Genomic DNA, 26,512 nt, shown 5'->3' with positions numbered 1-26,512 from the left:
CGAGTAATACATCTTTTGTGTGTCACTAATGGCTCCGAGTACTTGTACATAGAACAAAATTTACTTGTCTAAGAATTCTAAATAAAGAAATTACATTTTTCTTCCATGACACATACAAGTACTTATAATACTAAAGAACAATTATGTTGCACTTGGATTGAAAGTGGCCTGGGTACACAATTCAATAGCTCAATTGGCTTAGGTTAAGTTTGTTTTTCCAATTTTTCAAATCCAAAATGTGTATTGTGTTTAGATTTCAATTGTTTTTTTGTCTATTTAACAAAATTTGTAATGTTAGATGAATCGGCTAGATGTCTTAACTTGCTGAAGAAAGGCCCACTCATTTCCGCTGAGATAAATATTGACAGTTTTGACCAAGTCAAAAAGTTAACAGATGGACTGAGAATGCATAAAGGTTGATCCTCGTCAAAGCCACCGAGGAGGTGGATTCGATAAAACTCTGTCACCTGAGCCCTGACATGGGAATGCATATAGGTTATCATCTTCTTAAACAAGCTAGTTTCTTACGGTAGATAATTCTGAAATGTTCTTAAGCAAGGCCCAAGATCGAAGACTGTAAATAATCTCTATAGTTAGTTCATTTTTAGAAACACTTTATAGTTTGTGTTTAGTTCATATCTTTTTTTCAATACCAGTGACAGATCGGTAAAGAAATCATCAAGAGTTTTTGGTTGATTAGAGAAAAGAATTTTTTCAAACTGAGAGTGCTTGATTTTACAACTTGAATTTGCAAGATCTGCAAACCAAATTTGAAAGTTCTACAAACCGAGATTGCATTATGCAAATCAAGTTTCCAAGATCAGCAAATCAACTCTACATTTTACATGCTGCAATCAGAGTTTGCAAAATTTGCAAACTCGAATTTGCAACTTCTACAAACCAAGATTGGATTATCCAAATTGAATTTGCAATATCAGCAAATTAGGTTTGCAATTTACATCCCGCAATCCGAGTTCTCAGAAAATCGAAAAAAAAATGATATTTTCTCTCAGTTTTTTTCGAAAAAAAAGGTATTTAAAGATCTTATTAGAAAGGTAACAAAAATCTTTTGTAGATATACAAGCTTTATCGAAATTCAACATCGACTGAAAATAGTCATATGTAGTTAAAGTTTAAGAAAAATAAATAAATTAGTTACAAGGAATCTTTATAAACATTTAAATTTTGACTTGAAAATTATGAAATGTTTGTTACTACTTTACATTTTTTTGAATATTATTTTGACTCAAATAGCTAAAACCATATTAAAATTCGTAATTTATTGTGAAAACTAAGAAATTAAAATAGATCAGTGAAGAGATAAAAAATAAAATAAACTAAGAAATTAAAGCCTACTTTAAGATTGTAGTAAAAAGGTTCATTCGAAGGCCTACTAGGACCACTACGGTGTGGACTATTATATCGACACCATTATCATGGTTATGTTCACGATCGATTGATGCAACAAATTCACTTCAAGAAATGGCATGGTACCAGTGGGATGAACATCATGATTTTTCATCAAGAGCAACAAGTTGTAGACTTGTAGTTCTGTAAGATTATTTGACATAATATGAACAAAACAAATAAAGAGAGAAAAAACAAAAAATATGTCATAAGATAGATATTTGTTTGATTTCCTCTTATTTAATTTCTATAAGCCTTCATCATTGCGCAGATTTCGATAAATATTCATAAAATCATAATATTATCACTTCAAAAGGACATGGATGGTACTAGCATTTTTATAACATTGATACATCAATAGAATCTAAACACCATAACTAGCAAATTTAAACCCTTAGACAAACAGGACTAAAACCCAACTAAACTACTTGCCTAAAGTCCAATTAAACTACTGACCAAAATCTTAGAGGTCTCATATTCGGTTCCTAACGAAGCAGGGTCGTGGCTGAGAATCTGGGAGCCCAGTGCGAAATTTGAATATGGGCCCTTCGTGCAAAACAAATTTACGCAAGATAATTTTTCAGTCGGTAGATGAAACCATAAATGAATACAATTGTATTTTGAAGAAAGTAGTTGTAAGAAAAAAAAAATTCATTTAAAGTTTCATTTTTATTGGAAATTTCTTGCATTAACCAACTAAGCTAACTTTTTGCTTGGGATATAATAGATATATGTTAATTTTATAACCACATACTTCTACAAGAAATAAGAAGTGGGCCCCTTGTGTTTGGGGGCCCTGCCCGCACAGGCCCAAACACGGTCCTGAACCGAAGTGAAATCCATTGTTTATTGAACCTGAGTTATTAAAAAGTATAAATAAAGTAGTTAGATGTGGGCATGATACTAGCATTTTCAATCATACATATTTAGGAGAAATAAAATTAAATACACAAACAACATTACAAAAACTCATCGGTCAGAGTTCTGACAAAGACCAGATAAAGACTAAACCAATTCTATCATAAAAAATTACATACGCTACGAACATGATAATAATTGTAAATGTAAAAATAACTATGTTTATCAAAATCATTACCTTAATACTTCTAACTATTTTTCCTAAAGATGAAAGTGACAGAAAGATAACTAGTAATAAATATACTATAAGAATTAGAAATATTTGTAAACTATTTTTTCAACTATTCTCTAATTTTCTTACAACAAAATTATAAAGCTTCTTACTAATAACGTATTTTTTTCTATAAATAGGGAGGGCCGGAAGGGGCTTTACACGGGCTCCCTATGATAAAAAAAAAAAGTTACTTTTCATTTGGCCCCCCTACTTTGTGACCAGCCTCCTTTATGACCCCTTGTTTTTCATAAATTCAAATATAGCCTCATTTTTTTAATGTAAATGTCATAATTACCTTTCTAATAAATATTTCTTCAAAAATAAAATTAAATAGAAACTATAAAGTAGGGGGCCAACTCACCTTTCTCTCTCTCTCCACCTCTCCTCTTTCTCTCTCTCCGCATCCCCTCTCTCTCTCTCTCCGTCTTCTCCCAACAAAGTCGGCGACCGGAAAAAATTTCGGTCGGCGACCTTGAAAGAAAAAAAAATCTCTTCTCTCTAAAACTCCGACGAAGGGGACCAGATCGGTGTGTTCTTGAACAGACCAGATCGATGTGTTCTTGAACATACCAGATCGGTCTGTTCTTGAACAAATCTTGATCGATCTGTTCTTGAACATACCAGATCGGTCAGACCTACCTCCGACGAAGGAAAACCCCTTCGCTGGAGTGTTTAGAGAGAGAGAGAGAGAGAGAGAGAGAGAGAGAGAGAGAGATGAGAGCTGAGACATTCTTTATTTATTTTTTAATGGTTGAAGGTCGCCGGCCGAAAATTTTTCCGACCGGCGACTTTCGTCGGAGAAGAGAGAGGTGAGTTGCACAGAGAGAGAGAGAGATGTGAGGTGGAAGTGAGGTGGAAATTTATATTTTCTATTTAATTTTATTTTAGAAAAATATTTATAGGAAGGGTAGTTATGACATTTACATTAAAAAAATGAGGTCATATTTGAATTTACAAAAAACAGGAGGTCATAAAGGAAGCTGGTCACAAAGTAGGGGGCCAAATAGGAAAAACTCTAAAAAAAAAAGGCCAGCGCTTTGGGGAAAGCTAAATAGTTTCCGGGGTGTGAAATTTTAAAGGGAATCGTAGAATTTTAGAAATTTTCCGGGGAAATAAATTTTAAGGGGAAATAAAAAACAAACACTCCACCTCACCTCACTCTCTCTCCACCTCACCTCTTTGTCTTCTCCGATTAGGTCGCCGGCCAGAAAATTTTCCGGCCGGCGAACATTCACTCTCTCTAGAACAGACCTGATCTGATCTGGTCTGTTCTTCAACAGGCTAGATCGGTATGTTGAAGAACAGACCAGAACTCCGGCGAAGGGAAACCCCTTCGTCGGAGTTTCTAGAGAGAGAGAGTGAGTGAATATATTTTTTTTTTCATGGTCGACGGTCGGAAAATTTTCCTGTCGGCGACCTAATCGGAGAAGAGAGAGAGAAAATGGTAGGGAGAGAGAAGATGAAGTGGAGAGAGAGAAGTTAGGTGGAGAGAGAGAGCTGAGGTGGAGAAGCTATTTTGCTTTCTTCCTAAATACTGTAAAATTGTCAAACAAAATTGACTAATTTTTACCAAGTCTTCACACCCCTGAAACTATTTAGCTTTCCCCAAAGCGCTGGCCAAAAAAAAAAGGATGGTGCCCATATCAACTTCTCCTTATACCAATGGCAAATATAAACATAGTTTCTGCAGAAATTGGCAAAATCCTTGTTAGAGAAACTGAAAGAGGGAAAGAGAGATAGGAGAAAGCCAAAAGAAACTTCTTCCACCGGCGGAGGGTTCAAGGAGACCTTGTGTTTTAGGTCGTTCAAGGTTCAACAATCTCATCTCCTCCTTAACCCACGCCTTCTGGTCGGTTTCTACCCTTTTCCCAATCTCTTCGATTCTTCCTTACTTTTCTTTCCCCATATCCAAAAGTTTGGATCAAAATATCAATGTGTATCTAGATTATTGAATCTTAATCACCAAAAAAACTACTTTTTCTGTAATGGGTTCTTGATTTTGGAGTTTGGGTTTAATCATAATTTCTGTTTCTGTTGATGTATCTGATTGAATTTAAAGAAGATTGTGATGGATGTGAAAAGAAACTTAATTGGTTTCTAAGTGCTTACATGTTATTATCTCAACAAAAATCTTTTACCTTTTGTCTCCCGAGAGATCGATGGGATAAAGAATTTGCTAAATTACAAACTGGGTAATTGGATTTTGATTAGATTTCGAGCTTTTCAAGGGAAATTTCGATCTGGGATTTTTGGAGTTGATTAATATTTAAGATGGGTTCTTCTCAAAGGTCTAGTTTTTCTACAATTGGTGGATCATCATCATCTGTGAAAGGAGGAGAAGTTTATTTTGTTGATTGTTTACCTGTTTATGTTAAGGAATTGATTGCTGGTGGCTCTGCTGGTGCATTTGCAAAAACTGCTGTTGCACCTTTGGAAAGGATTAAGATTCTCTTGCAGGTATATATAGTTTCCCACATTAATGTTAACTTGTAGGGTAATTTAATCTTTCGACAAATTTAGCTTGAGAACAATTCGGATGTTGTAAACGAGGGTTTGCAAATATGTCAATATGAGAATGGATCGAAATCAAAATCAACTCACCAAGTTGGTAGACCAAAATCCTTCTTGACGTCTATATAGTCTATTTGAGCGTAACTATAACCAGCATTGCTATCGCTAGAGCTAAGATTTTGGGTTAGGGCGGGAACAAACTTAGCCATCTGTAAACCTAGCTTGTTTTAATATCTGATATTCGGATGTTTAACAATACTGAGTCTGGTTGTTCTCTTACCCATGTCGAATAGAACATGCTAAGCTAAATCTTCTTCATGTAAACTCACCCAATTTAGATCGAGGACCTTCCTTTTGAGGTTCTACATACTTCTCAGTCCCCTCCAATTAGAGTTTTGGCGGGATTAGAATCTCTAAATTTGGAAAAAAATTGCCATTACCAATTAACATATGGGGGATGGATTATCTATCAACTACGTACTTTCATCCCGCTATTCCTTTGCGGAGATTTTGTGACTTCCTTTTAAAAAAAATTGAGACTATCCTGGGAGTACTGTTCGGAAGTCTGCCCACAAAGGAGTAGTTGCGATGTAGGTTTGGTGGCAATTGATTATGAATTCTCTTCTTTAAGGTTGTTTTGATTGAAAAAAGATAGTCTTAAACAAATCTTGTACTACGTAAAAGTTAAAACCCGATTTATAGATAATGCTTAGATATCTTAGCTAGTATTTGTTTCTCACTTTTTCTAAATTTAGAAATTCAAAAATTGATTTCTGCATTCTTTTTTATATCTAATTGTTTTAGATCTTAAAACAAGTCTTCATCTCAAACACAAAATTTTCAGCTATATGATGTCTGACTGATAAAAAGACTTGTTTCAAGTACTGGTTTTATTAAAGATATAGAAGCATGTACCAACACATGTTTGAATATGTAAAATGCATACATGCAGTCGGATTCACATGCTTTACAGAACAAAACTATGTTACATATTTTATTCATCCTGTATCATTTCATAATCTAAATCTTCTTTCTGTTGTTAAATAGACTAGAACAGAAGGGTATCACTCTATTGGAGTGTGCAAGGCCTTAAAGAAATTGTTTCAGCAGGAGGGAGTTCGAGGATTTTATAAGTATGAACAAAATTAGTTCTAAAATTTTCTAGTTAAGAACAATTCAGTTATTAAAAGGAGATAATCAAATTCAGGGTTCTTTCTTTTATTTCTCCAGGGGAAATGGTGCTAGTGTTCTTCGGATTGTTCCATATGCAGCATTGCACTTTATGACTTATGAACAATATCGATGTTGGATCCTGAACAACTATTCTGCACTAGGAACAGGACCTGTGGTAGATCTTGTAGCTGGTTCAGCTGCTGGAGGAACAGCGGTTTTATGCACATACCCACTCGATTTAGCTAGAACTAAACTTGCATATCAGGTAAATGTGTTCAAGTGAATTCTGTACCTTAATTTCTCATTTGAGACATAGGAAAAGAACATGCTAGTTCAGTTACATTTTATGACAGATGATACACAATGTTAAAAAAAAAATTCCTAAGACAAAGTGGTGCCTTCATACACCTCGATGCATAAAAGTCGTACTTTATTTTATAAAAGGAAAATCATATATTCATATAAACTATATAAAGATAACATATCATACTTCTATATTACTTTGTTATAAAATCTAAAGTCTTAAGTGTTTTATAAACATATATTAACGTTGCATTATGAAAGAAGTATAACAATTTATGATCTTCTTTTATTATTTATTAGACAAAGAGGGATTCCCATATTTGCATTTTTGATTGTTGAAAGAAGTCAAGTTTTGCCATTCTTGTCTTTCTTTTGGTATACAAAGGATAGTCTGTGATCAAGGCGTACGCCTCAAAATTTAAAGACGAAAACACTTTGTTGAGCTGAAAAAATGTGTATCCGTCAAGGCAGGAGGTGAGCGGATCGCCTTGAGGCGCGCACCTTGACTGATGTTTAAAACACTGGATACACATCTACACATCCATTGTTATCTACCCTTGTTCGACCTTTCATATTCTGTTTGAGGCATAACCTAAGCAGTGTTATAACATTGGCTGATCCTACTGTTGTGGTCAGGGCATGACACGACCCTTGTAACTTGCTAAGCTTCTAAGTAATCAGACTCCCGACTCCTGAGTAACATGTTGATTCAAGTCTCTTACTCTTATTCTCAACGAATCAACCAATCTTGTAATACTGCTTAGGTCATGCCACAAACATTTGCCTGTAATGCTAAGTAGTCTTACTCTCGAGTAACCTAAACAATTGCACCCGGGATTCGCTCGACATCAGACAGGTGTGAGACCGCACATTAGGTATGTCGGACCATTCAAAGTTTGATACAAAATAACTAATTCGGGTATCAGCATGGGATTGGCTCGGACTACCCCTTGTCCAATCTTATCCCGTGGTTATTTCGGTGGGTCAGTTGATTCCAACTACTTAGCGAGTACTAATTCTAGGGTTGAGTTCTTGACGGCTCGGCTGGTCCTCTGACTAGAACTGGTAAGGTCATACCACTAACATATACCCTACGGTAAGTAGTTGGATTCATGAGTGACTCGCTAGTCAGCTGCATCCTGAGCCCGATTCGATATTTTTTTTTGTTTCTACGTACAATTTTTCTCTTTCTTACATGGAAGTTGGAACAACAAGCATTTGTTAGGAATGTGTTTTTGTTGCCAGACAATAAATATTATACATGTTAATTTAATCTTCGAGCCAAACTACTTGGGTAAAATCTTCAACGTGGAAATAAATTTCTTCTGGAACTTAGTAAGCAAAGAGAAAAAACAACGCCATATCTAACTTAATAATCATATTCCACATCTGCGTAACTCATCTTCCCACCTTAGGGAACATTTCTATTTGTCTGAGTAACTATCAAGTCTTTCCTGTTATATTCTCTTACTTACCCAGGACATTATTTGGTGTTACATTTATAGGTCATGGGCAGAAGAGGAAGTTTTGGGAACGGTACAAGTGGTTTTCAATCACAGCCTGCATATACTGGCATAAAAGACGTCTTTCAGAGTGTTTACAGAGAAGGTGGAGTTCGTTCTTTGTATCGAGGTGTAGGTATGTACTGTTCATTTTTTACCTTTCTTTTGGATGTCATAATGTGATGCCAACTACTTGACTCCTCAAGTCCTCATTATGATTGCAGACTACCAGTTACCAGAAGTCATACATATATATGGATTGTTAGTATGGTTCATCCATTGGTAAATTTGACTTACAAATCTTTCTTTTTTCCGTCATTGAGCAGGTCCAACCCTCATTGGAATCCTACCATATGCTGGTCTGAAGTTCTATGTATACGAGGAACTCAAGAGGCATGTCCCTGAAGAACACCAAAGTTCCGTAATGATGCGCCTATCTTGTGGAGCTTTAGCTGGATTATTTGGTCAGACTTTCACATACCCATTAGACGTTGTTAGAAGACAGATGCAGGTATTCCGAGTTCCTGATAACTCTGCCTCTTTGTGAACTATTTCCAGTCCCGGAACTCCCATCCAGGCCTCAACCCACATACTTGGCTTTTTAGTAAATTTATCACAAGTGCATAGTGTAGTAGTCTTATCAACTACCTTAATTTTAGGGCGAAATGTCATTTTCATATCTGAACCCGAGAAAAAAATTCAAAATAGAGAAGAGACCCTCAAGGGACTATAGTTGAAAGTTTGTTAATTTGAAGCTTCAAACAGCAATTTAGATTTAGAAACATAAAAACGAAGTTAGTTTCTCGAAAATTTGATTTAGTTCTAGGGTAGTAGGAGTTTCCAGTCTGTCTTGAAATTTATCTGTTCTGCTTCATGATATTTTCAGGTCCAAAGTATGCAACCATCTAATCATGCAGGCGAGACTGGATATAGGAGCACAACAGAAGGACTTTCCTCCATTTTCCGTAATCAAGGATTTAAACAGTTGTTTGCCGGATTAAGCATAAACTATGTGAAGGTATAGCATCAGATTCCTCTCCTTGAGCCGTTTCTTTCCGATGCTTCAAAAATTTTCTTCATTTTGAGAAGTAATCTCGTGTTAAAAGCTTAAACGACACCCTTTTTCATTGATTTTGAGTTTAACTGAGGAAAAAAACATCTTGAGGTTTCTGACTGGTTGGGTTCGTTTGGTGCAGATTGTTCCTTCAGTTGCAATTGGTTTCACAGCATATGATATGATGAAGTCATGGCTACGAGTACCTCCACGACAAAAGTCTCCGTCAGTATCTACTGGATGAAGGGCCAACATGACAAGCACAAATTGCTCAAAATCGAGAAACTACAGAAATTGTTTGAAGTTCAAATGGCTAAAATGATTCATCTCTTCGTAGTTCATGGCTCATGGTTCTCATTCAAAGAAATCATATATGATTCCGTGAAAAAACTAGAAACTAGCATGAAGGCGGTGGAGTTAATGCTCTGAGAGAGGCTCTAAGCTCTCTTCCCCTCTGGGGGTTACATGTAATATCCATGATCGCCTCGCTGTTTAAAAGGTATTTCTTGTAGTTTTGTGATGGGAAATAGTATGAATTAATTTAAAACATATATGGCTTGGTTTTTCTTAAACGGGAACATTCGATTTTAAGGAATGTCAGAATTCTTTAGTGTTTGTTTTCTCTAAGTCAGATGTGATATCTGGCTCGAGGTTTAAATTGACTCGCTCGAGTCACATTTCAGAATGTTTGTTATTGTCCGACTCTTGATGTCTAATCCGTCTAAATGATTAATTTTGTGCTGATTTCGGGTCTATTTGAATCACTATTTAGATAATGACATGTTAGATTTAGGTTTAGAATAGTCAGATTAAACCCTGACCTTGTTTTTCTTCTTTTCGTCGAAGGTATTTAGATAATGACATGTTAGATTTAGGTTTAGACGAGTCAGATTTAAACCCTGACATTTTTTTTCTTCTTTTCGTCGAAGGTATGATTTTAACGCTTGCAACACCATGAAGATGATTATGGGGAGAGAGGGTTAAAAGCTGTGAGGGTGAAGCCAATGCGATATCATACCTCACTAGGTCAAATCGGTAGTCTCGAGTTCTACATACGGGTGTGTGCGCCCATCGGAGGCCTTGAGCACTCTAAGGTACGAGTGTCTCCCATTCGGACCCTTAGCCCCAGGCTCAGAGGGATGGTTTTTATACAATCTTGGACTATCATATTCCTTTATACTAGGAACCCATACTTCAAGACCAGTTTTGGTCTACTCTGATTGTCAAATGTTTGACATTTCTTCCCGTCTTGTCTGAATCTACAACTTTTGTTTTGAAATTCTTCTATTTTGATTGTCAAGATGGGTGGTTTTGAGGTTCTCATTTTCCACTTCTGACTTTGAACAAATTTTATGTTAATATAATATAATGTTCCGTATTCTCGAAATATTTAGAAAAACTTGTTAAAAATGGTTGTAGTATAATTCAATATGACTGTGACTTTACAGTTGCACCTTCTGGCACGACAATAAAGTCCGTAATTCCAATTTCGAAAATGATGTTATAGTTTTTCTCATTGACAGAGATTATGAGAAGTTTTGAGGAAAAAGAGGGAGTGGGTGACCGGATAGTGAACTGTTTCTTTCAACAGAAAAAAAAAAAGATAGTGAATTGTTTGTGAGCAAGTCAAAAAGAAAAGTAGTCAGATTCAGAAGTTGCAACTTATGGGAAGAAGAAAGTAGTCAATTCACTTGTTTGTGAGCAAGTGAATTGTTTCTTGTCTTCTTTCTTTCAACAAGAAAAGTAGTAGATTCACTTTTACGTATGAAATAGGGTAAACAGAGGTTTCGAGGGTCATGACAACTTTATCACCATGTTAGGTGTTGCCATTTTCGCCATCTTGAGAAACTGTTAAATCTGTAACAAGGGTAAAACTCGTGTCAATCGAATACAGATAGTTCTATCAAATGTGTAATATCAATAGTCGTAGAGGAGTATCTTATTTAGAATATACACTCATTTTCAGTGACTAAGATTACAGTTCCCAGATTATTTTCAAGAGTCGAAAATATATTTTACAAATTTATCTTCAAATTTACAAAAAAACATCTCTCTTTGTTTTTACAAAATTATGCCAAACTCAATCCTCTGACTTCTCTTTTCAATTTCAAAATTAGATAGAACTTTCGACTGGCACAAATTATACTCTCGTAAGCCATACTCAACAATTACTTTTTGAGAACATGTCACGACTTCACCTATGGCAGCCATTATAATTGAAATACAAAGATGTCGGTTATAACTATTTTGTATAAATTAACCGCATGGGTACCAGATAATATGAAGAAATTATATTCATATTCACTTGCTCTCGTAACAAATTCTTGCAATTGTCCAACACTTTTCAGCGTAGTGGTTGGACGCCCGGTCAGCAACACGGAGGTTTAGATTCCATCCAATTGAAGTAGAAAATAAAAAGAAATTAATTGGTGCATTGAGAAGTTGTACAAAAGAAATTGAAGTAGGTTGGTATATCCGTATATGGATGACAAAGATGCGTTTGAAATTGTTGTAGCAGGGCCAGGGGAGGTCATAAATAACACTCACCAGTTTTTTGCATTAACTTTGTGGGTCTATGTTATTGTTACATATATATCCAAAAAAAGGAGGTCATAAATAACAACCACCAGTCTTTTACATTAATTCTGTGGACCCAATGTTTACCTATTTTGTGTCTTATAAATTAATATGAAATCAATGGAATAACATGTTGATAAAATGCAAAATATTTTTTATGTTAGCGTTACGGTTGTTTGGAAATATCTCTTTACGAACAATTTGTTTTCTGAGTTTTAGATTCGTTTTATGTAATTGATATATATATATAACATACATGTGTATATATTAAATGAAATAAAGATAATTTGGAGATTTCTATAATCATTTTGTTGTTATCCGTAGAGTTGTTGTATTTCAAGTTGTTCGAATGACAGATAATGAGATTCTACTGTTTTTTTAAATGTATCGATATCATATAATGTAATACTGATAACGTATCGTGCGTGACAATTATTATGTTATAAGTGATCCATCAAACAACGTTTGATTTTTTTTTTTTAGGTCAAATTTCAAGCTTTATAAATTATGTTTTAAAAAGTTTCAACTAGATCTGGAAGAGGTCTATTATTATTAGTTATTTTGATGAAAGTAATCTTTGTAAAGAAAAGAACATCAAACTATGTGCTATTTATGACTTTTATAAATAGAACATGGGGAATTTGGTGATAAGGCGTGGTGGTAGTAAGAGGTCCAATTGTCGTAAATCCTTCTATATCTTCGTCTCAAATAAGGATATTGGGCGGTATAGTTGTTTAGAGATAATATATCCCTAATTTCGATCTATTTGATTTAGATAAATGCAAAAAAACCTATATTACATCTTAAAATGAAAATGCTTCCCTTTAGGTGTTCTTTGGACTTGTAAAGAAAAGAAATATTGATAGTAGTTTGAGTTCTAATTTTGTACGTTTGTGTAGCATTTTCATTTGATTTAGACTTTGCCCAAACACCTTCATTTACGAACACATGCATAACTATGCCTTTAAGAAGATCAAGGGATTGATATAGTTATTCATAATTCTAATGCAAAATTTGTTGCAACGCAAAAAATAGTTTTCTTAAAGGCCAGCGCTTTGGGGAAATCAGAAAAGTTTTCGGGGAAGACGGTGCAAAACCCAAAAAACACAAACCAAACGCACCTTAGAAGTCGCCTGCAAAAAGTTGTCGGCCGGATGTTGCCGGCGACGGCTGGCGACTTCATCATCTTCTATCTCTCTCCTTTCTCTCTCTCTCTCTTTCTCTCTCTCTCTCTTCTCTCTTTCTCCCTCTCTCCCTCTCTTCTGCCTCTCTTTCTCTTCCGTTTCTCTATCTTCTCTCCTTTCTCTCTCTAAATTTGGCCGTACAACTTTAATGTCTTATCATCTTGATTCAATCTTATCAATATTTGATGCACATATAGATTGAAGTTGGTCAGTTCAGATTTCTATTAAGTACTGTGAGATTAAACATCAAAAAATGGAAGAAATGGGTACACAAATTGCTCATGCACTATATTCATCGGTCTCTTCTTGGTTGATTCATGGGAACATCAACCATGACGAAAAAGCAAGATCTCCCATGGAAAAACCCACTAATCTTCTTCAACAGCAACAGTACCAACAACAATTTCAAACCCGAAAAGTAATTGGAATTCTAATGATGGAGAGAATCAGGAGGAGTGATGTTTATTACTAACCATTTGAAAGGTTACAAATACGGGGTTGGAGATTCAGAAAAGAGAAGTATAGTTCCAGTAACCCTAACTTCTCTTATCACAATACGATTTCTGGGAAGGAAGATGGTGAAAATCTTACATTGAATCTTGGTGGGGATTTATCCAAGGAAGAAACTTCAGGAACGCCTATATAAGGGAGATGTTTCGCCAAGAAGAGAGAGAAAGAGAGAGAAGATAAAAGAGAGAGGAGACGGCCAGAGTCGTAGTCATCGGATTTAATGGTGGCCGGAGTCGATGGTGGTGAAAGAAGATGGAGGAAAACGAATAAAGAACTAAAAGGGTGATGTTTGGAAGAAGCAAAAAAATATTTGTTTCCACCCAAAATTTATTGCCCCGGAAACTTTGTTTATTTCTCCAAAACACTGGCCTTCTTAAAAGATGATACCTGTGAGGAAGCTGAAGGCTGAAGCTAGGGCTTTATTACCCCCAATGTTAATACAAGACTTGGTCAATCATATTTGACCCCAATGACTTAGGGAATACTACATCTTTTTGTCATCTAACTTGCACGACTACCCCCGCTTCCCTATCTCTTTCTTTGTCGTCCTTCACAAACACTCCCCAGTCCCCCCCACCCCCCTCTCTCACGCTTTTCTTTTCCTCTCTCGCTATCTCTCTTTCTCCCTTTTCCTCTCTCTTTCTACTCTCTCTCATCCCCTCTCAAATCCTCATATTTCTCCATCTCTTCTTTCTCCCATCTCTATTTTCTCTCGTATGTGTTCAAGCAAAGGGGGTCGCGTTTGGAAAACCAGATGAAGTTATGTCTGGATTTGGAACCCCCAGATTCAAGTGAATGAAACTGTGAAAGTAAGAGAATGAGATCGAGGAAAAATGAAGAGGGAATGTGAGAGAGAAGAAGAAGAAGCAATATCACTAGTAATCTGAATAATATATACAATCGTGTAACACATTAACAATACGATAATTTTTGTTTTAATGTAATCTTGAGAGGCTGGTAAACAAATCCCAAGTCAGCGGAAGATGAAGTATTGGTGTGCCCCTTTTTCATATAGATTTTGATACATCATGAATACATTACATTATGCATTGAATAAACTCTACAAATATCACCACAAAGTTAGATCCTAAGGATCTTATCTTATTGGGCAAGAAAAACATATATATTCCTACCTCTACCTTGTCTATACATGAGTTCAATAAATCATAAATTTAATTTCCATGAAAATCGAACTTCAGACCTATACGAACATTTAATATGATGCAACAACACCCTATCTGTATCAAGTTTTTTTTCAAACTGTGAAAGCCCTCGACAATGTCACTATCAAGGGGGAAGGTCTGTAGTTAGAGTCCTCTCAACAGATTTTGTTTTCTTATTCATGGATTATGGTGTCTATCTACAAAGTCTCACATATGACTCGAACCAAAAAATTCATTCTTTTGACCGCCCACCCCTTTCTCTCTCTCTTTCTTGGTCATTTCTTTACTCCCTCTTGTGAAGAACAAACCTCATCTGTTTCATCACTTTTGCTTCAAAAACACTCCCAAAATATTACTCTATTATTTTTAAACAGTGACTGAAAAAAAAAAGAGTTTGAATTCTTCAAAACCCACTACTAGTTTAGTCCTTAAAATTATTCCCCACGTCACTCGTGCGCTGCTATCTTAGATTTTATTCATCTTTGAAGGTTCTCTTCACTTTCATTTCTACCCTTTACAGTTTTTCATTTATCAAATTTTTATTTTTTTATTTATATCTTGTCTGCTATAACATTCTTATATATAACACAAGATGACCTTGTTTCATTGATTGTGTGGTTTTGGAATAAATTCTTATTCTTTCTTCTGTTTTTTAGATTTGTTTTAGGAGAGGGAAATATTTGCAGGTTAGACTTGTTCATTTTAGTCTTTAAATCTCTTCTTTTTATGTTGATTGTTTGATAAACTATTTGAACTTTCTTATTGATTGTTCTTTGTGGGTAACTTATTATTATGTGGTTTAATTTTGTTAGGGTTTTGAGAAATTGTGACATTTGATTGTTGATTAGACATGGGTTTTTTGTTTTTTCATTAGTTAGTTACTTTAAGTTTTATATGATCAATATCAATAATGGGTTGCTGAAATTTTACCCAGTTCCTTGTTTCCTGTTCAGTTTATGAATTGGGGTTTTGTCAGAATCCTATATTTTTTATTGGTTAAATTCTTCATTTCCTTATCCTATCTCTGTTTAAAACCTAATGGAGTAATGGGGTTTTCCTATTTGTATAGGACCATAAGTATTATTCCCTTTCATTTAATCCATGGATACTCATTGACCATTAGGACTTACAGTGAATTTCTTGATTATATTGAGCAGGTTGAATATTCTTGGATCGTTATTGGAGTTGATTCGCGGTTGCGATCCTATGGGTCTATCACTTTCTTTACTTTTATCAGCTTGGAAAGAAATCATAAACCGCGATATTTTAGGATTAACCAATAATGGGGAAGAAGTTATTGTAAGGTCCATTAGCTTCAACAGGAAGGATGGCGAAGTAATCGTCCGAAGTGTTAGTTTTAAGAAGGATATGGATAACAGTTCCCAACCCGATGAAGCTAACGCAAAGACGATTGAAGAGTCAATCAGCTTTAAGAACTGGGATCCTCGACAGTTAAAGCTCAAAACAGTTTTTTCTTTCAAGAATCCATTTTTAGACGACGATACCTATTACTCAGTTAGTTCGAAGAACAAAAAAGAGGGTTCGGTTCATAAATCGAGTCCACTTCCTGAACCAGAAGTTATGTATTCTCCTAGACCCTTGAGTGAGCTTGATGCAGCTGCAGTTAAGGTTCAAAAGGTTTATAAGAGTTATCGAACTCGAAGGAATCTTGCAGATTGTGCGGTGGTTGTTGAGGAGCTCTGGTTAGTACCCAAAAATTCTCTAATTTCGTTAATGGGTTTCTTACTGTATCATATAGAAAATTTCAAAATTTTATAATTTAGTGTCTAATAAAGTGGTCTCTTCGGTATTTTTAGGTGGAAGGCGTTAGATTTTGCAGCTCTTAAGCGATCTTCTGTGTCATTTTTTAACATTGATAAACATGAAACTGCCATTTCCCGTTGGGCACGAGCAAGAACAAGAGCTGCCAAGGTACTCTTTCCATACCATGTGAACCTTCATATGCATGTTTCGGGTTTAGAAAATAATTAGATATTAAATCAGTCATTTTCTGTTTGCAGGTTGGGAAAGGTTTGTCGAAGGATGAGAAGGCTCAGAAACTTGCCTTGCAACACTGGCTCGAAGCTGTAAGTTCATATACAACAAAATTTGAACATTTTAGTAAAATTGGTGGGAATATCAGTTTGAGTTTGAACAGAGTCGAGTTTTGCTGACTTCTTAATGCTTTATGCAGATTGACCCACGACATCGATATGGTCACAACCTACATTTCTATTACGATATTTGGTTCGATTCTGGGAGTGCTCAACCGTTCTTTTATTGGTGAGTAATTTCATAGTCACTAACCATATCCACTTTCATTAGTGAATAGTGAGGAGATAATCTCCAATAGATTGTTTACGGTTTGCCAACTTTTTGTGTATTTGAAGGTTGGATATTGGAGACGGCAAAGATGTAAATCTTGAAAAGTGCCCAAGAAATGTTTTGCAACGCCAATGCATCGAATACCTTGGACCAGTAAGTCTTAACCCTCTTTTGTATAATATAGGTCTAACCTTTGGTGGGTGTGTTACTCCACAAAAAAATTACCCATTCAATAATATACATCTGTTTGACCCGTACGTACACTTACACCTCTAACATGAGAAGTGTGAGAGGCGGGTTGTGGCGGGCTGGTCACATCCAACCCGCCTGCCCACCCTCGCGTGGGGGGTGTACATATGCATACATACCACCTGTGTGTACATGTAACATCCTCTGCAACATATATATATATATATATATATATATATATATATATATATATAAAATGAAAATGGTATTAAAGATATCGATTTTGATGCACGTTAGTGGTCATAAAGGTGATGGGTTTAACCATTTGAATCTGATCTCTGTTCTTTATTTTTATCTTTTCAGAAAGAGAGAGAGTGTTATGAAGTAGTAGTTGAAAATGGAAAGCTTGTTTATAAACATGGCGGAACTTATGTGGATACTGTTGAGGGTCATAAATGGATTTTTGTTCTTAGCACTTCGAGGTCATTGTATGTCGGGAAGAAAAAGAAAGGAGTATTTCAGCACTCGAGTTTTCTTTCTGGCGGAGCTACAACCGCGGCTGGAAGATTAGTTGCCCACGATGGAGTTCTTGAGGTATACAAACGTCAATAACTTTTACGTAAATCAAGTACACATATATAATTTTTACATAATTCTGATATAGCTCTTTGATTTCGTTCAGGCAATATGGCCATACAGCGGCCACTACCTCCCAACCGAAGAGAATTTCAAAGAATTCATAAGCTTCCTTGAGGAGCACCATGTAGATCTCACCAATGTAAAGGTAACTCTTCAAAACCATCTTATTCTATATATACATATCGAAGTTTAGTATTATTGTTCTTTAAATTAACTCGAAAAACATCATGACATGAACCTTCTAAGTATAACAGAATCGGACAAAATAGCTGATTTTATTCGCCATTTTTATCTCCAGAGATGTGCAGCAGACGAAGAAAGCCCATCATTCAAAATTACGGATGAAGTTGAGCCTAACTCGGAGGAGCCTGAGAGTTCAGCTGAAGTCCCTGAACCTGCTGAAAGCATCACCAAACCAGCATTTGATGATCATAAAGAGAACAATAATTGTAAACTAGCAGGGTTTGATTTAGGAAAACGATTATCATGCAAGTGGACTACAGGTACTGGACCTCGTATCGGATGTGTTAAAGACTATCCAACTGAGCTACGATTCCGTGCCCTAGAGCAAGTAAATTTATCACCAAGGATCTCGGCTAAAAGTTTTGGAACCCTCGGGCCGATCCCTTCACCTAGGCCAAGCCCGAAGATTCGACTCTCTCCTAGACTTGCATATATGGGCCTACCTAGTCCTAAAAGTACCAACTAAGTTGGTAGTAATTGTTTAGGTTTTTCAGGGCTCATCTTGTGCCCTTGTTAAAGGTTCTCTTAACAAAGTTAGGAAATTAAGGAAGATGATCAAGAATAACTCATTCTTCCATTATTTGTTTTGTTGACTTTGTAATTACTTCAATTCTCTAAATTCATTTTTTTTCCCTATCTTTTTTCTTGGGTTAATACTCTGTTAATTTTTATGTTCTTTATGTAAAATGTAATTTAACAGAATTTATTTTAATTAAATTTATATCCTCCTTTAATTTCCCATTAACTTACAAACTCCACTCTCTTCTATTACTTTATCTCATGCCCAATTCCCCCATCTCCAAATTTACTTGGGAATTACTACAAAATTATGCCCATTTCCCCATTTCTCAATAATTTAACATTTTAATGTCATTAAATACTATTTTGTTGTTTTTGTCCCTAAAACTTATTTCTTTGCCATTTAACATTGTTTTTATACAACGAAAAATGCTAACAAATAAAAAAAAAATAGGTTGATCCCGTATTGGAAACCATATGGTCATCTCCCATCAGACAGACTGTAGTCAGAAAGAAATGATTCGTCCAATTGCAATCAATCACGTCAACTTAAAGCCTATGATGGGTCGAGTTTGTCGGATCGTTTACCATTGTTGTTACACAAAATGCTACTGTTTCACACAACAGGGCGGGACGAAATCTCGATGACCAAATTACATCGGCAAAAACTAGATTGAGAAAATTAATACTCAGAGAGAAAATATATCATGCACGCCCAAGTTGTACATGGTTGTTGGACAGAATACCATTGTTGGTGAACTATTTCATCTAAAGTGTAAATAGAGAACTTTGTTGATGTTTGAGTCTCTTATTAATTTCAAAAACTCTACCGAACCCGTCACTTTTAAACCCCCACTTGAACCGTCTAGAGAGAACTCTTGTTTCTTGCTCCAAGTAACGTCACAGGTGAGAGGAGAGAGAAACAAGAGTTTTTCTCTAGACGGTTCAAGTAGGGGTTTAAAAGTGGCGGGCTGAGTAGTCTTACTGTATTAATTTCCATCGTTGGACAGAAAAGCATGGGAGGCGAATTTATTGATGGTTGAGTCTCTTACTATTAATTTCCATTTATTTTCCATAGTCATTGTCAGACTCCCTTCCCAGAAGTTAACCTGAAAAGAAAGAAGAACTTTGTTTGTTGTATATTATTTGAGTCAACGCCAGTAATACACGTGCTCTTTTGAGTTTTTTGGTCAAGCTGATGGAATGAATATATGGCTTTTTATATTGACCCGAAATTCTTTTACTACACAATGACTTTTGGAGGTAGACAGGTAGTAGTTCTTATCGGGTAAGTTTGGGCTCTAGGCTGGGCCTAACAAGCCCGGATTATAATGGTGACGAGTTGGTTGGTCCGAAAGATTGGCTCAAGAAGCCTCATTAATTCTTCCTCACATGCTGGTTAGTCTGTGATAGGGGTGGGATTTTGGCCCGGAACCCGCCCACGACCGTCCAAGTACGAAGGGTCTGTGACCGTCCGATGCCCGAATCGGTCCGTACCCGCCCGACCGAAAGATCTTAAGCGGACGGACGCGGGCATCGGTCTTTACCCGGTGGTCCGACCGAGTCCGCGCACTTATATCGTCCGCCCGACCGAACCCGTCCACACCCGTCCGTTTATCCTACCCGTTATACCTGCCCGCCTATATGATTGATTTTAAACCTTTAGACTTGTAGAGTTAGCTACAACCATTAGATTTCAAGAGTAAAAATAAATAACCCTAGAAATCACTTTTCTTAATCTTGTCTTCGTCGTTCTACTTCTCTAGTCTCTATCTCCTCCAAAATCTCAGTATCTCATCAATAACCCGAGAATTCACAATAAACCGATCGTAATCCATGAGAAGATGCATAGAAACCGATCATAATCCATGAGAAATCTTAATACTTATCTTGCGATTTTGAATTCATTTACTTTATAAAATTGTAAAGTGGGAGTTCTAGAAAGTTGTACTTAGCGACTATACATTTTTAATTTCGAATAAAAGTTTCTTTATTTGTTCATTAGTGACCGGCGTCCGCCAGACCGAGACCCGGTTTGCCCGACTATCAAAACGGTCACAGACGGGCACTTTGTTGGAGAAAAATCCGAAATGTCCGCCCGTTTTGTCCGGATGTCCGAGTGGACACTTAGGACTTGTGTCCGTTCCGCCCGGACCGGTTGAGTTAGTGTCCGTTTCCCGCCCGTCATAACCGATTCCCACCCCTGGTCTGTGACTTCTACAAACCAAACCGACTAGTCAGTATGTGCCCTATGCAAAACCAATTGGATTGGTCAGTCTGTGCCCTACGCAAACTGAACGGACTGTCTGGTACGTGACCTTGGGCAATACTTGACATGTTGAGTTTTTTTACGATGTTATACTTCTACCTTACTATATGAAATAGGTGACCATTGATGATGCACAAAATGTTCAGTCGTTGACTAACGTCAATAAGTCAAGAATAGACTAGAAGTCCAACGGATCAACCTGGCTTAAAGGAAACAGGAATATTGAACCTGCTACGATCCGTCATCTACGCCTAGAATTGGGAGGTCGGCAAAGGTCTACTAGGGGGCTCCAGTCATGCTTCGCCTAAAAGACAATCAGATTAGCCCTGAAGTTCTCTAAATAAATAAGGGGGGGTATACGTAAGCAAGACTGATGTCTTACTCCTATACTAGGAAGGCAAAAGCGCGTTGTACGTTTACCGACTTAATCATGAATCTTCCTAAAGATCTCAAACGGTTAAAGATCCTAAGTGTTTAAGCAAACTTGGACTTCAAGAGTCTCAAAGGAGGAAACATCTCCTAGAAGATCGATCACCTCGGCAGGATGTCTACGCAATATCCTTGAACGTACGAACTTCTATTTATCCTAGATACGAGATAAACCAAAAGGGAAACCATAACTACGAACAGTAGGAAACTTCCAAAACGGTGGATCACAACCGCCTCATCTACACCGTCTATCACAGTCGGTCCAGTTCAGCCAATAAAAGGGCATTGTATCGCCTTCTTCAAGGCACGTTGAGTCAAATCAATACATTCCAAAAGGTTCACTCAATACTCAACCTTTTTACTGCAAAGAGCAATCTGACTGTCTTGAGCGTCGAAATGGTTTCTGAACCCTTTGCAGGTTTTTTCCCCAGAATTCTAAGGAGCGGGGCCAAGAAGAAGAGTATCTATCAATCAGATGGAATATTCATTCACAACAGACGTTGTCATGCATCAAGTCTCGATTTCTTGCTGATTAACCAAAGGCCATTTTTTGGCATTAGCAACTATGACATCACATATTCCTCCTACTACAAGTGAAAGGGCTAGTAAGTAATGACAGAGAACAAATGATGATAATCGTAAATTTAAACGAATAGCCTCTTGTTCGCCACTATCTTTATACTTACATACTGGAATATAAGGGAATTCTAGGGTTGAAGGTAAGAAGAAATTTTTACATGATCCTTCGGCTGATATGATTACTTCGGTCAACCAATGTCCACAGATATCCAGATGTTTACAAAAGTAAAAGAAAAATATATATTTTTGGAATATCAGTAAACATATGTTATTTTATATGATAAGATAATTAAAATAATATTATAACTACAAATAGCGACCAATTATCCGCCAATGTCTACGAGCATCAAAATATCCACGAAACTATAAAAATATTACTAAATTCGATATGTTAAGATAATAATATAATAATTACAAAATTCACCAATTGTCCATCTATGTCTATGGATATAGATGGACACGGATGTCTAACATAGCAATTAAAATAATAATAGTATTATTATATTAATAAATATCCACCTTGTCGATCAATGTCCATAAATATCTAGATGATAATAGAAGTCTATAACTATATTTTGAAACATTATAAATTTCATATGTTAGAGATATTAATTTACCAATTGTTGTGGCAACAGTCCCACATTGGTGGTGAGATGGAGTGTGGTGTTCTTCTTAAGAGGTTAAACACCCTTCTCTAGTGAGGCCTTTTAAAATCGTGAGGCACAGATGTGCCAAAGCGGACAGTATCACTAGCAACCCAGAAGGTTGGTCTGCACCATCCTATAACACGTTATCAGCACGATTCGCTCTAATATGATGTGGTTTTGGGAGGGTGTGTTGTAAAACAATCCCACATTGGTGGTGAGACGGAGTGTGGTGCTCATCTTAAGAGGTTAAGCACCCTTCCCTAGTGAGGCCTTTTAAAACCGTGAGGTCCAGGTGTGTCAAAGCGGACAGTATCACTAGCAGCCCAGAAGGTTGTTCCGCACTATCCTATTACACGTGATTAACACAATTCGCTCTACTATGATGTGGTCTTGGGAGGGTGTGTTGTTGCAACAATCCCACATTGATGGTAGGATGGAGTGTGGTGCTCCTCTTAAGAGGTCAAACACTTTTCTCTCGTGAGGTCTTTTAAAACCGTGAGGTCCAGGTGTGCCAAAGCGGACAGTATCACTAGCAGCCCAGAACACTGGTCTGCATCATCCTATAACACCAATATATATTTTGATTGAAAAATACAATAATGATATTTTATTTTAATAACACTGATAATAATAATAATAATAATAATAATAATAGTAAAATGTCTACTAGACATATTATCTACGAACTTAATAGTTTGAAATTTCCACATTTGAAACTTCTACGATATAGTTATCTAAAAAGTCAATTTCATGAAATATACATAAGGTATTTTGTCCACGGATTACGCATCCTGAAAAATCTTAAAACTTTGAAATACTCGAAACTTTTTGTCCTTAAAAATTCATTAATATTTGCGTTGAGTACCCCTCTCACATCAAACTTAATTAGTCAATTGAGTTAAGGCCTAATTCGTAGATTTGGCCGCATAGTTCGAATATCTCTAGTTCTCTATCATTTTTATCATCTCACTTAAATCCAACATTTCATTATCAAAGTTATCTGAAATCAAATGTTTGTGGCATTCAAATCCAGACATTTCAGAATCCTGAAATGTCTGGGGCATTTAAATCCGGATATTTGAAAATCCTGAAATGTCTGAGGCATTCAAATCCGGACATTTGAAAATCCTGAAATGTCTGAGTCATTCAAATCTAGACATTCACAAATCCCCGAATGTTTGTAGCATTCAATTATAGACAAAATGTCTGCGACTTTGGTAGACTTCATAGTTTGATGGATTTTGTGAAGGATTTGGGACAAATTTGGAGCCCAAAATGTCTTTACAAAAACAAGAGACATTTGGAGTCCATCATGTGATTAAACAACAATAATAATATTAAATAATAAATGACCACTAAATGTCTATCAATGTCTACAAATATTTACAAACGTCTACGAAAGTCGAAAAATATATTTTTTAAATGTTCATAAATATATTATTTCATGTGATTAAGCAATAATAATAATATTAAAATAATAAATGACCACCAAATGTCCAGCAATGTCCACAAATATTTACAGATGTTTACGAAAGTCGAAAAATATACTTTTGAAATGTTCATACAAATATATTAGTTCATGTGATTAAACAATAATAATAATGTTAAAATAACAAATGTCTAACACAATGTCCATCAATGTCCACAAATATGCACAGATGTATACGAAAGTCGAAAAATATATTTTTGAAATGTTAGTACAAATATATTAAGGGAAATTTTATAGGGCCCCCTCATTTTTGTTAAAAGGCCTCCCCTCAATGATAATTTAGCAAGTAAAATGGTTCATGGGGAGGAATTTTAACAAAATTGGGGAGGCCTTATAAAACTTCCCATATATTATTTAATGTGATTAAACAATAATAATAATATTAAAATAATAAATGTCAACCAAATGTCCATCAATGTCTACAAATATTCACAGATGTCTACGAAAGTCGAAAATATATTTTTGAAATGTTAGTAAAAATATATTATTTCATGTGATTAAACAATAATACTAATATTAAAATAATAAATATCTACCAAATGTCTATCAATGTCTGCAGATATTTATAGATGTTACGAAAGTCGAAAAATATATTTTTGATTAGTACAAATCTAATATGCATTACACATTTTGTCAATTGATTCAAAATCTTGAAATGCCTCCAGGACATTTTGCGTATGGATCAAATGTCTTGAAATGTCTGTAAATACATTTTATCTACAAACTCAATGTCTTGAAAATGTCTTTTATCATTTTATCTATAATAAATCATCTGAAATATCTTGAAATCTCTACGGGACATTTTGTCTATAAATGTCTGTGAAAGTCTCAATCCACTACCCTTTTAAGAATGGCCTAGATATACCTAAAACGATGAAATGAACTGTAAGATGATTGGAACGATCTGTTGAGGAAAGGATCAGGAGTGAGATTAGATGGAATTGTTATTAAATGGGTATATCTATAACTAACATTTTTTTAATGGTTGAGGATAACTAGGAGTGGTAGCAGATAAAGTCAATTCGTGGCAGTATCTTGTTTTACTTTTTCTTTTTGTTTTGGAATTCTTGAAGTACTATTGTTTCAATAATGAGGCGTGACTAAGGTTCCACATGAGTTTTGGTTTTTTCCAAAATTCATAATAAATTGATCTTGGTTCTTGAGTTTAAATTTTTTTTTTTTTTTTTGAACTAGTAACCTGAACTGAACAAAGATGTGTTTTCTCTATCGATTGTAGTAAATTAGTGAAAAGAATACTCTTTCGGTTAGCTGGGTGAAAAAATATTTGTTGAGGGGAAAGAATTCATGGACCATGAAGATTCCAATTAGTTTTTTTTGTTTGAGACGTATTTTGGACCGTAGAGGTTTGATTGAGCAATCAGTCCTATACCTTATTCATGATAGCCGCAACACCTAGTTCTGGAGAGATATTTAGTACCCTTTAGGGTCCTTAGTCGAGTATTTCAGAACGAATCAGTGACTTGCATCCCAACTACGAGAAGATGCCCGAGTGTCTGATTTTCTTATTAATGACAGTTTAGTAGTTCTTGATCGAACCAACCGTGTTTTCCGTGAGGTGTTTGATGAATTGCAGACTATAGATGTGAGGGGGTTTAGAGCATGACATGGTAGTATGGGAGGTTACATCTTCGGGGTGAATGGTAATCGACAACGGTGGTCCAAAATAGTGTGGTGTAAAGACGGAGTTCAGGAGCACTAATTTATCGCATGGATCGCACTTAAGCGAGGTCTGAAACAAAAGAAAAATTGTGGGGCTGGGGTTTAGAGATGGATGAGCACTGCCCATTTTGTCAATCGGAGTAGTAATGTACCTTTTCGATCTCTGTGTGGACAAAACTATTGCTTATAATGGGTATACACCACAATCACTCAGATAATTGGTTAGAGGAGATTGATTGTTGTGTAGATACATTTCGTGGTAACTCACTCCTTGCGCGAATGAGAGGATTGGTGTTTACAACATATAATTATAATATATGGAAGGAACGAAATAACAGGGTGTTTAGAGGTGGGGAAAGGTCGAATATGGAGATCTTAAGGGAAGTGATAAGCGAAGTTAAAATCAAGGCGATATCATGGAAACGGAAAGTAACCAAAACAAGTGAGGCAGAGCTAATCATAGATCAGTGGAATCTAGCACTCCCACTTACCACGAAAATTTCAACTGCGTGCAAATGTAAGAGTCCTAAACATGACAAAATTCTTATAAATACAGATGACACTTTTGATTCTTCATATTGAGGGTTTGGTGCTATATTGCGAGATAATAATGGAGATACAATTGGCGCAGTTGTTGCCATGATGATTGTCGCAATTGAAATAAATTAAATGAAGGCAAAATAAAATGGTACTGGAAATAAAGATTTATTAATAGGCTGAGTTCTGAAAGTTACAAGCAAAGGAGGACCTTATCACAAAAAGAAATGATACTAGTAAGTAGAATAAAATGAGGTACGAATAAAGAAAATAAACGAGCAAAAATCTGGAACAAAAGAAGAATGCAGAGAGGGGTTTCCCATGCAAGAAAGAAAACGAAAATAGAGGAAACCTAAGGGCCCTGGAAGGATTGCGTCTTGTGATAAACACATCGTGTGGATGAAGATTTTTGTCAGCAAACCCTTTTGCGACCTTGGACCGTCCTCAAAAG

At 35.9% G+C, this 26,512-nt stretch overlaps 2 protein-coding genes across 4 annotated transcripts; both read left to right on the top strand.

The window, feature by feature from the left end:
- Window positions 1-4,167: 4,167 nt before the first annotated feature.
- On the top strand, window positions 4,168-10,481 carry LOC147539184 (Mitochondrial substrate carrier family protein). Of its 2 annotated transcripts, XR_015225627.1 has the most exons (8): window positions 4,168-4,996; window positions 6,098-6,183; window positions 6,281-6,488; window positions 8,032-8,164; window positions 8,355-8,539; window positions 8,915-9,046; window positions 9,225-9,581; window positions 10,012-10,481. XR_015225627.1 is itself a non-coding variant. In XM_086641764.1 (7 exons), exons 1-7 carry the CDS (start codon window positions 4,811-4,813, stop codon window positions 9,324-9,326), a joined length of 1,032 nt encoding a protein of 343 aa, XP_086497890.1. In that variant the 5' UTR covers window positions 4,168-4,810; the 3' UTR covers window positions 9,327-9,697. The 2 variants fall into 2 exon arrangements, 1 of the variants encoding a protein (XP_086497890.1); XM_086641764.1 differs by lacking the exon at window positions 10,012-10,481 and having other exon boundaries at window positions 9,225-9,697.
- Window positions 10,482-14,444: 3,963 nt separating this feature from the next.
- Window positions 14,445-18,657, top strand: LOC147539183 (IQ domain-containing protein IQM1-like). Of its 2 annotated transcripts, none has more exons than XM_086640564.1 (9): window positions 14,445-15,004; window positions 15,674-16,219; window positions 16,334-16,448; window positions 16,538-16,603; window positions 16,711-16,799; window positions 16,907-16,994; window positions 17,394-17,624; window positions 17,713-17,814; window positions 17,968-18,657. In XM_086640564.1, exons 2-9 carry the CDS (start codon window positions 15,723-15,725, stop codon window positions 18,376-18,378), a joined length of 1,599 nt encoding a protein of 532 aa, XP_086496690.1. In that variant the 5' UTR covers window positions 14,445-15,004; window positions 15,674-15,722; the 3' UTR covers window positions 18,379-18,657. The 2 variants fall into 2 exon arrangements, with proteins under 2 accessions (XP_086496690.1, XP_086496689.1); XM_086640563.1 differs by having other exon boundaries at window positions 14,626-15,202.
- Window positions 18,658-26,512: the final 7,855 nt, after the last annotated feature.

The sequence above is a fragment of the Eschscholzia californica genome, unplaced genomic scaffold, assembly GCF_041429995.1.
Source record: "Eschscholzia californica isolate CP2 unplaced genomic scaffold, dmEscCali1.0.p SCAF_5, whole genome shotgun sequence".
NCBI classification, from domain to species: Eukaryota; Viridiplantae; Streptophyta; class Magnoliopsida; order Ranunculales; family Papaveraceae; genus Eschscholzia; species Eschscholzia californica.
Note: the sequence above shows the minus strand (reverse complement) of the source record. Positions and strands in the feature narration are given on the sequence as shown.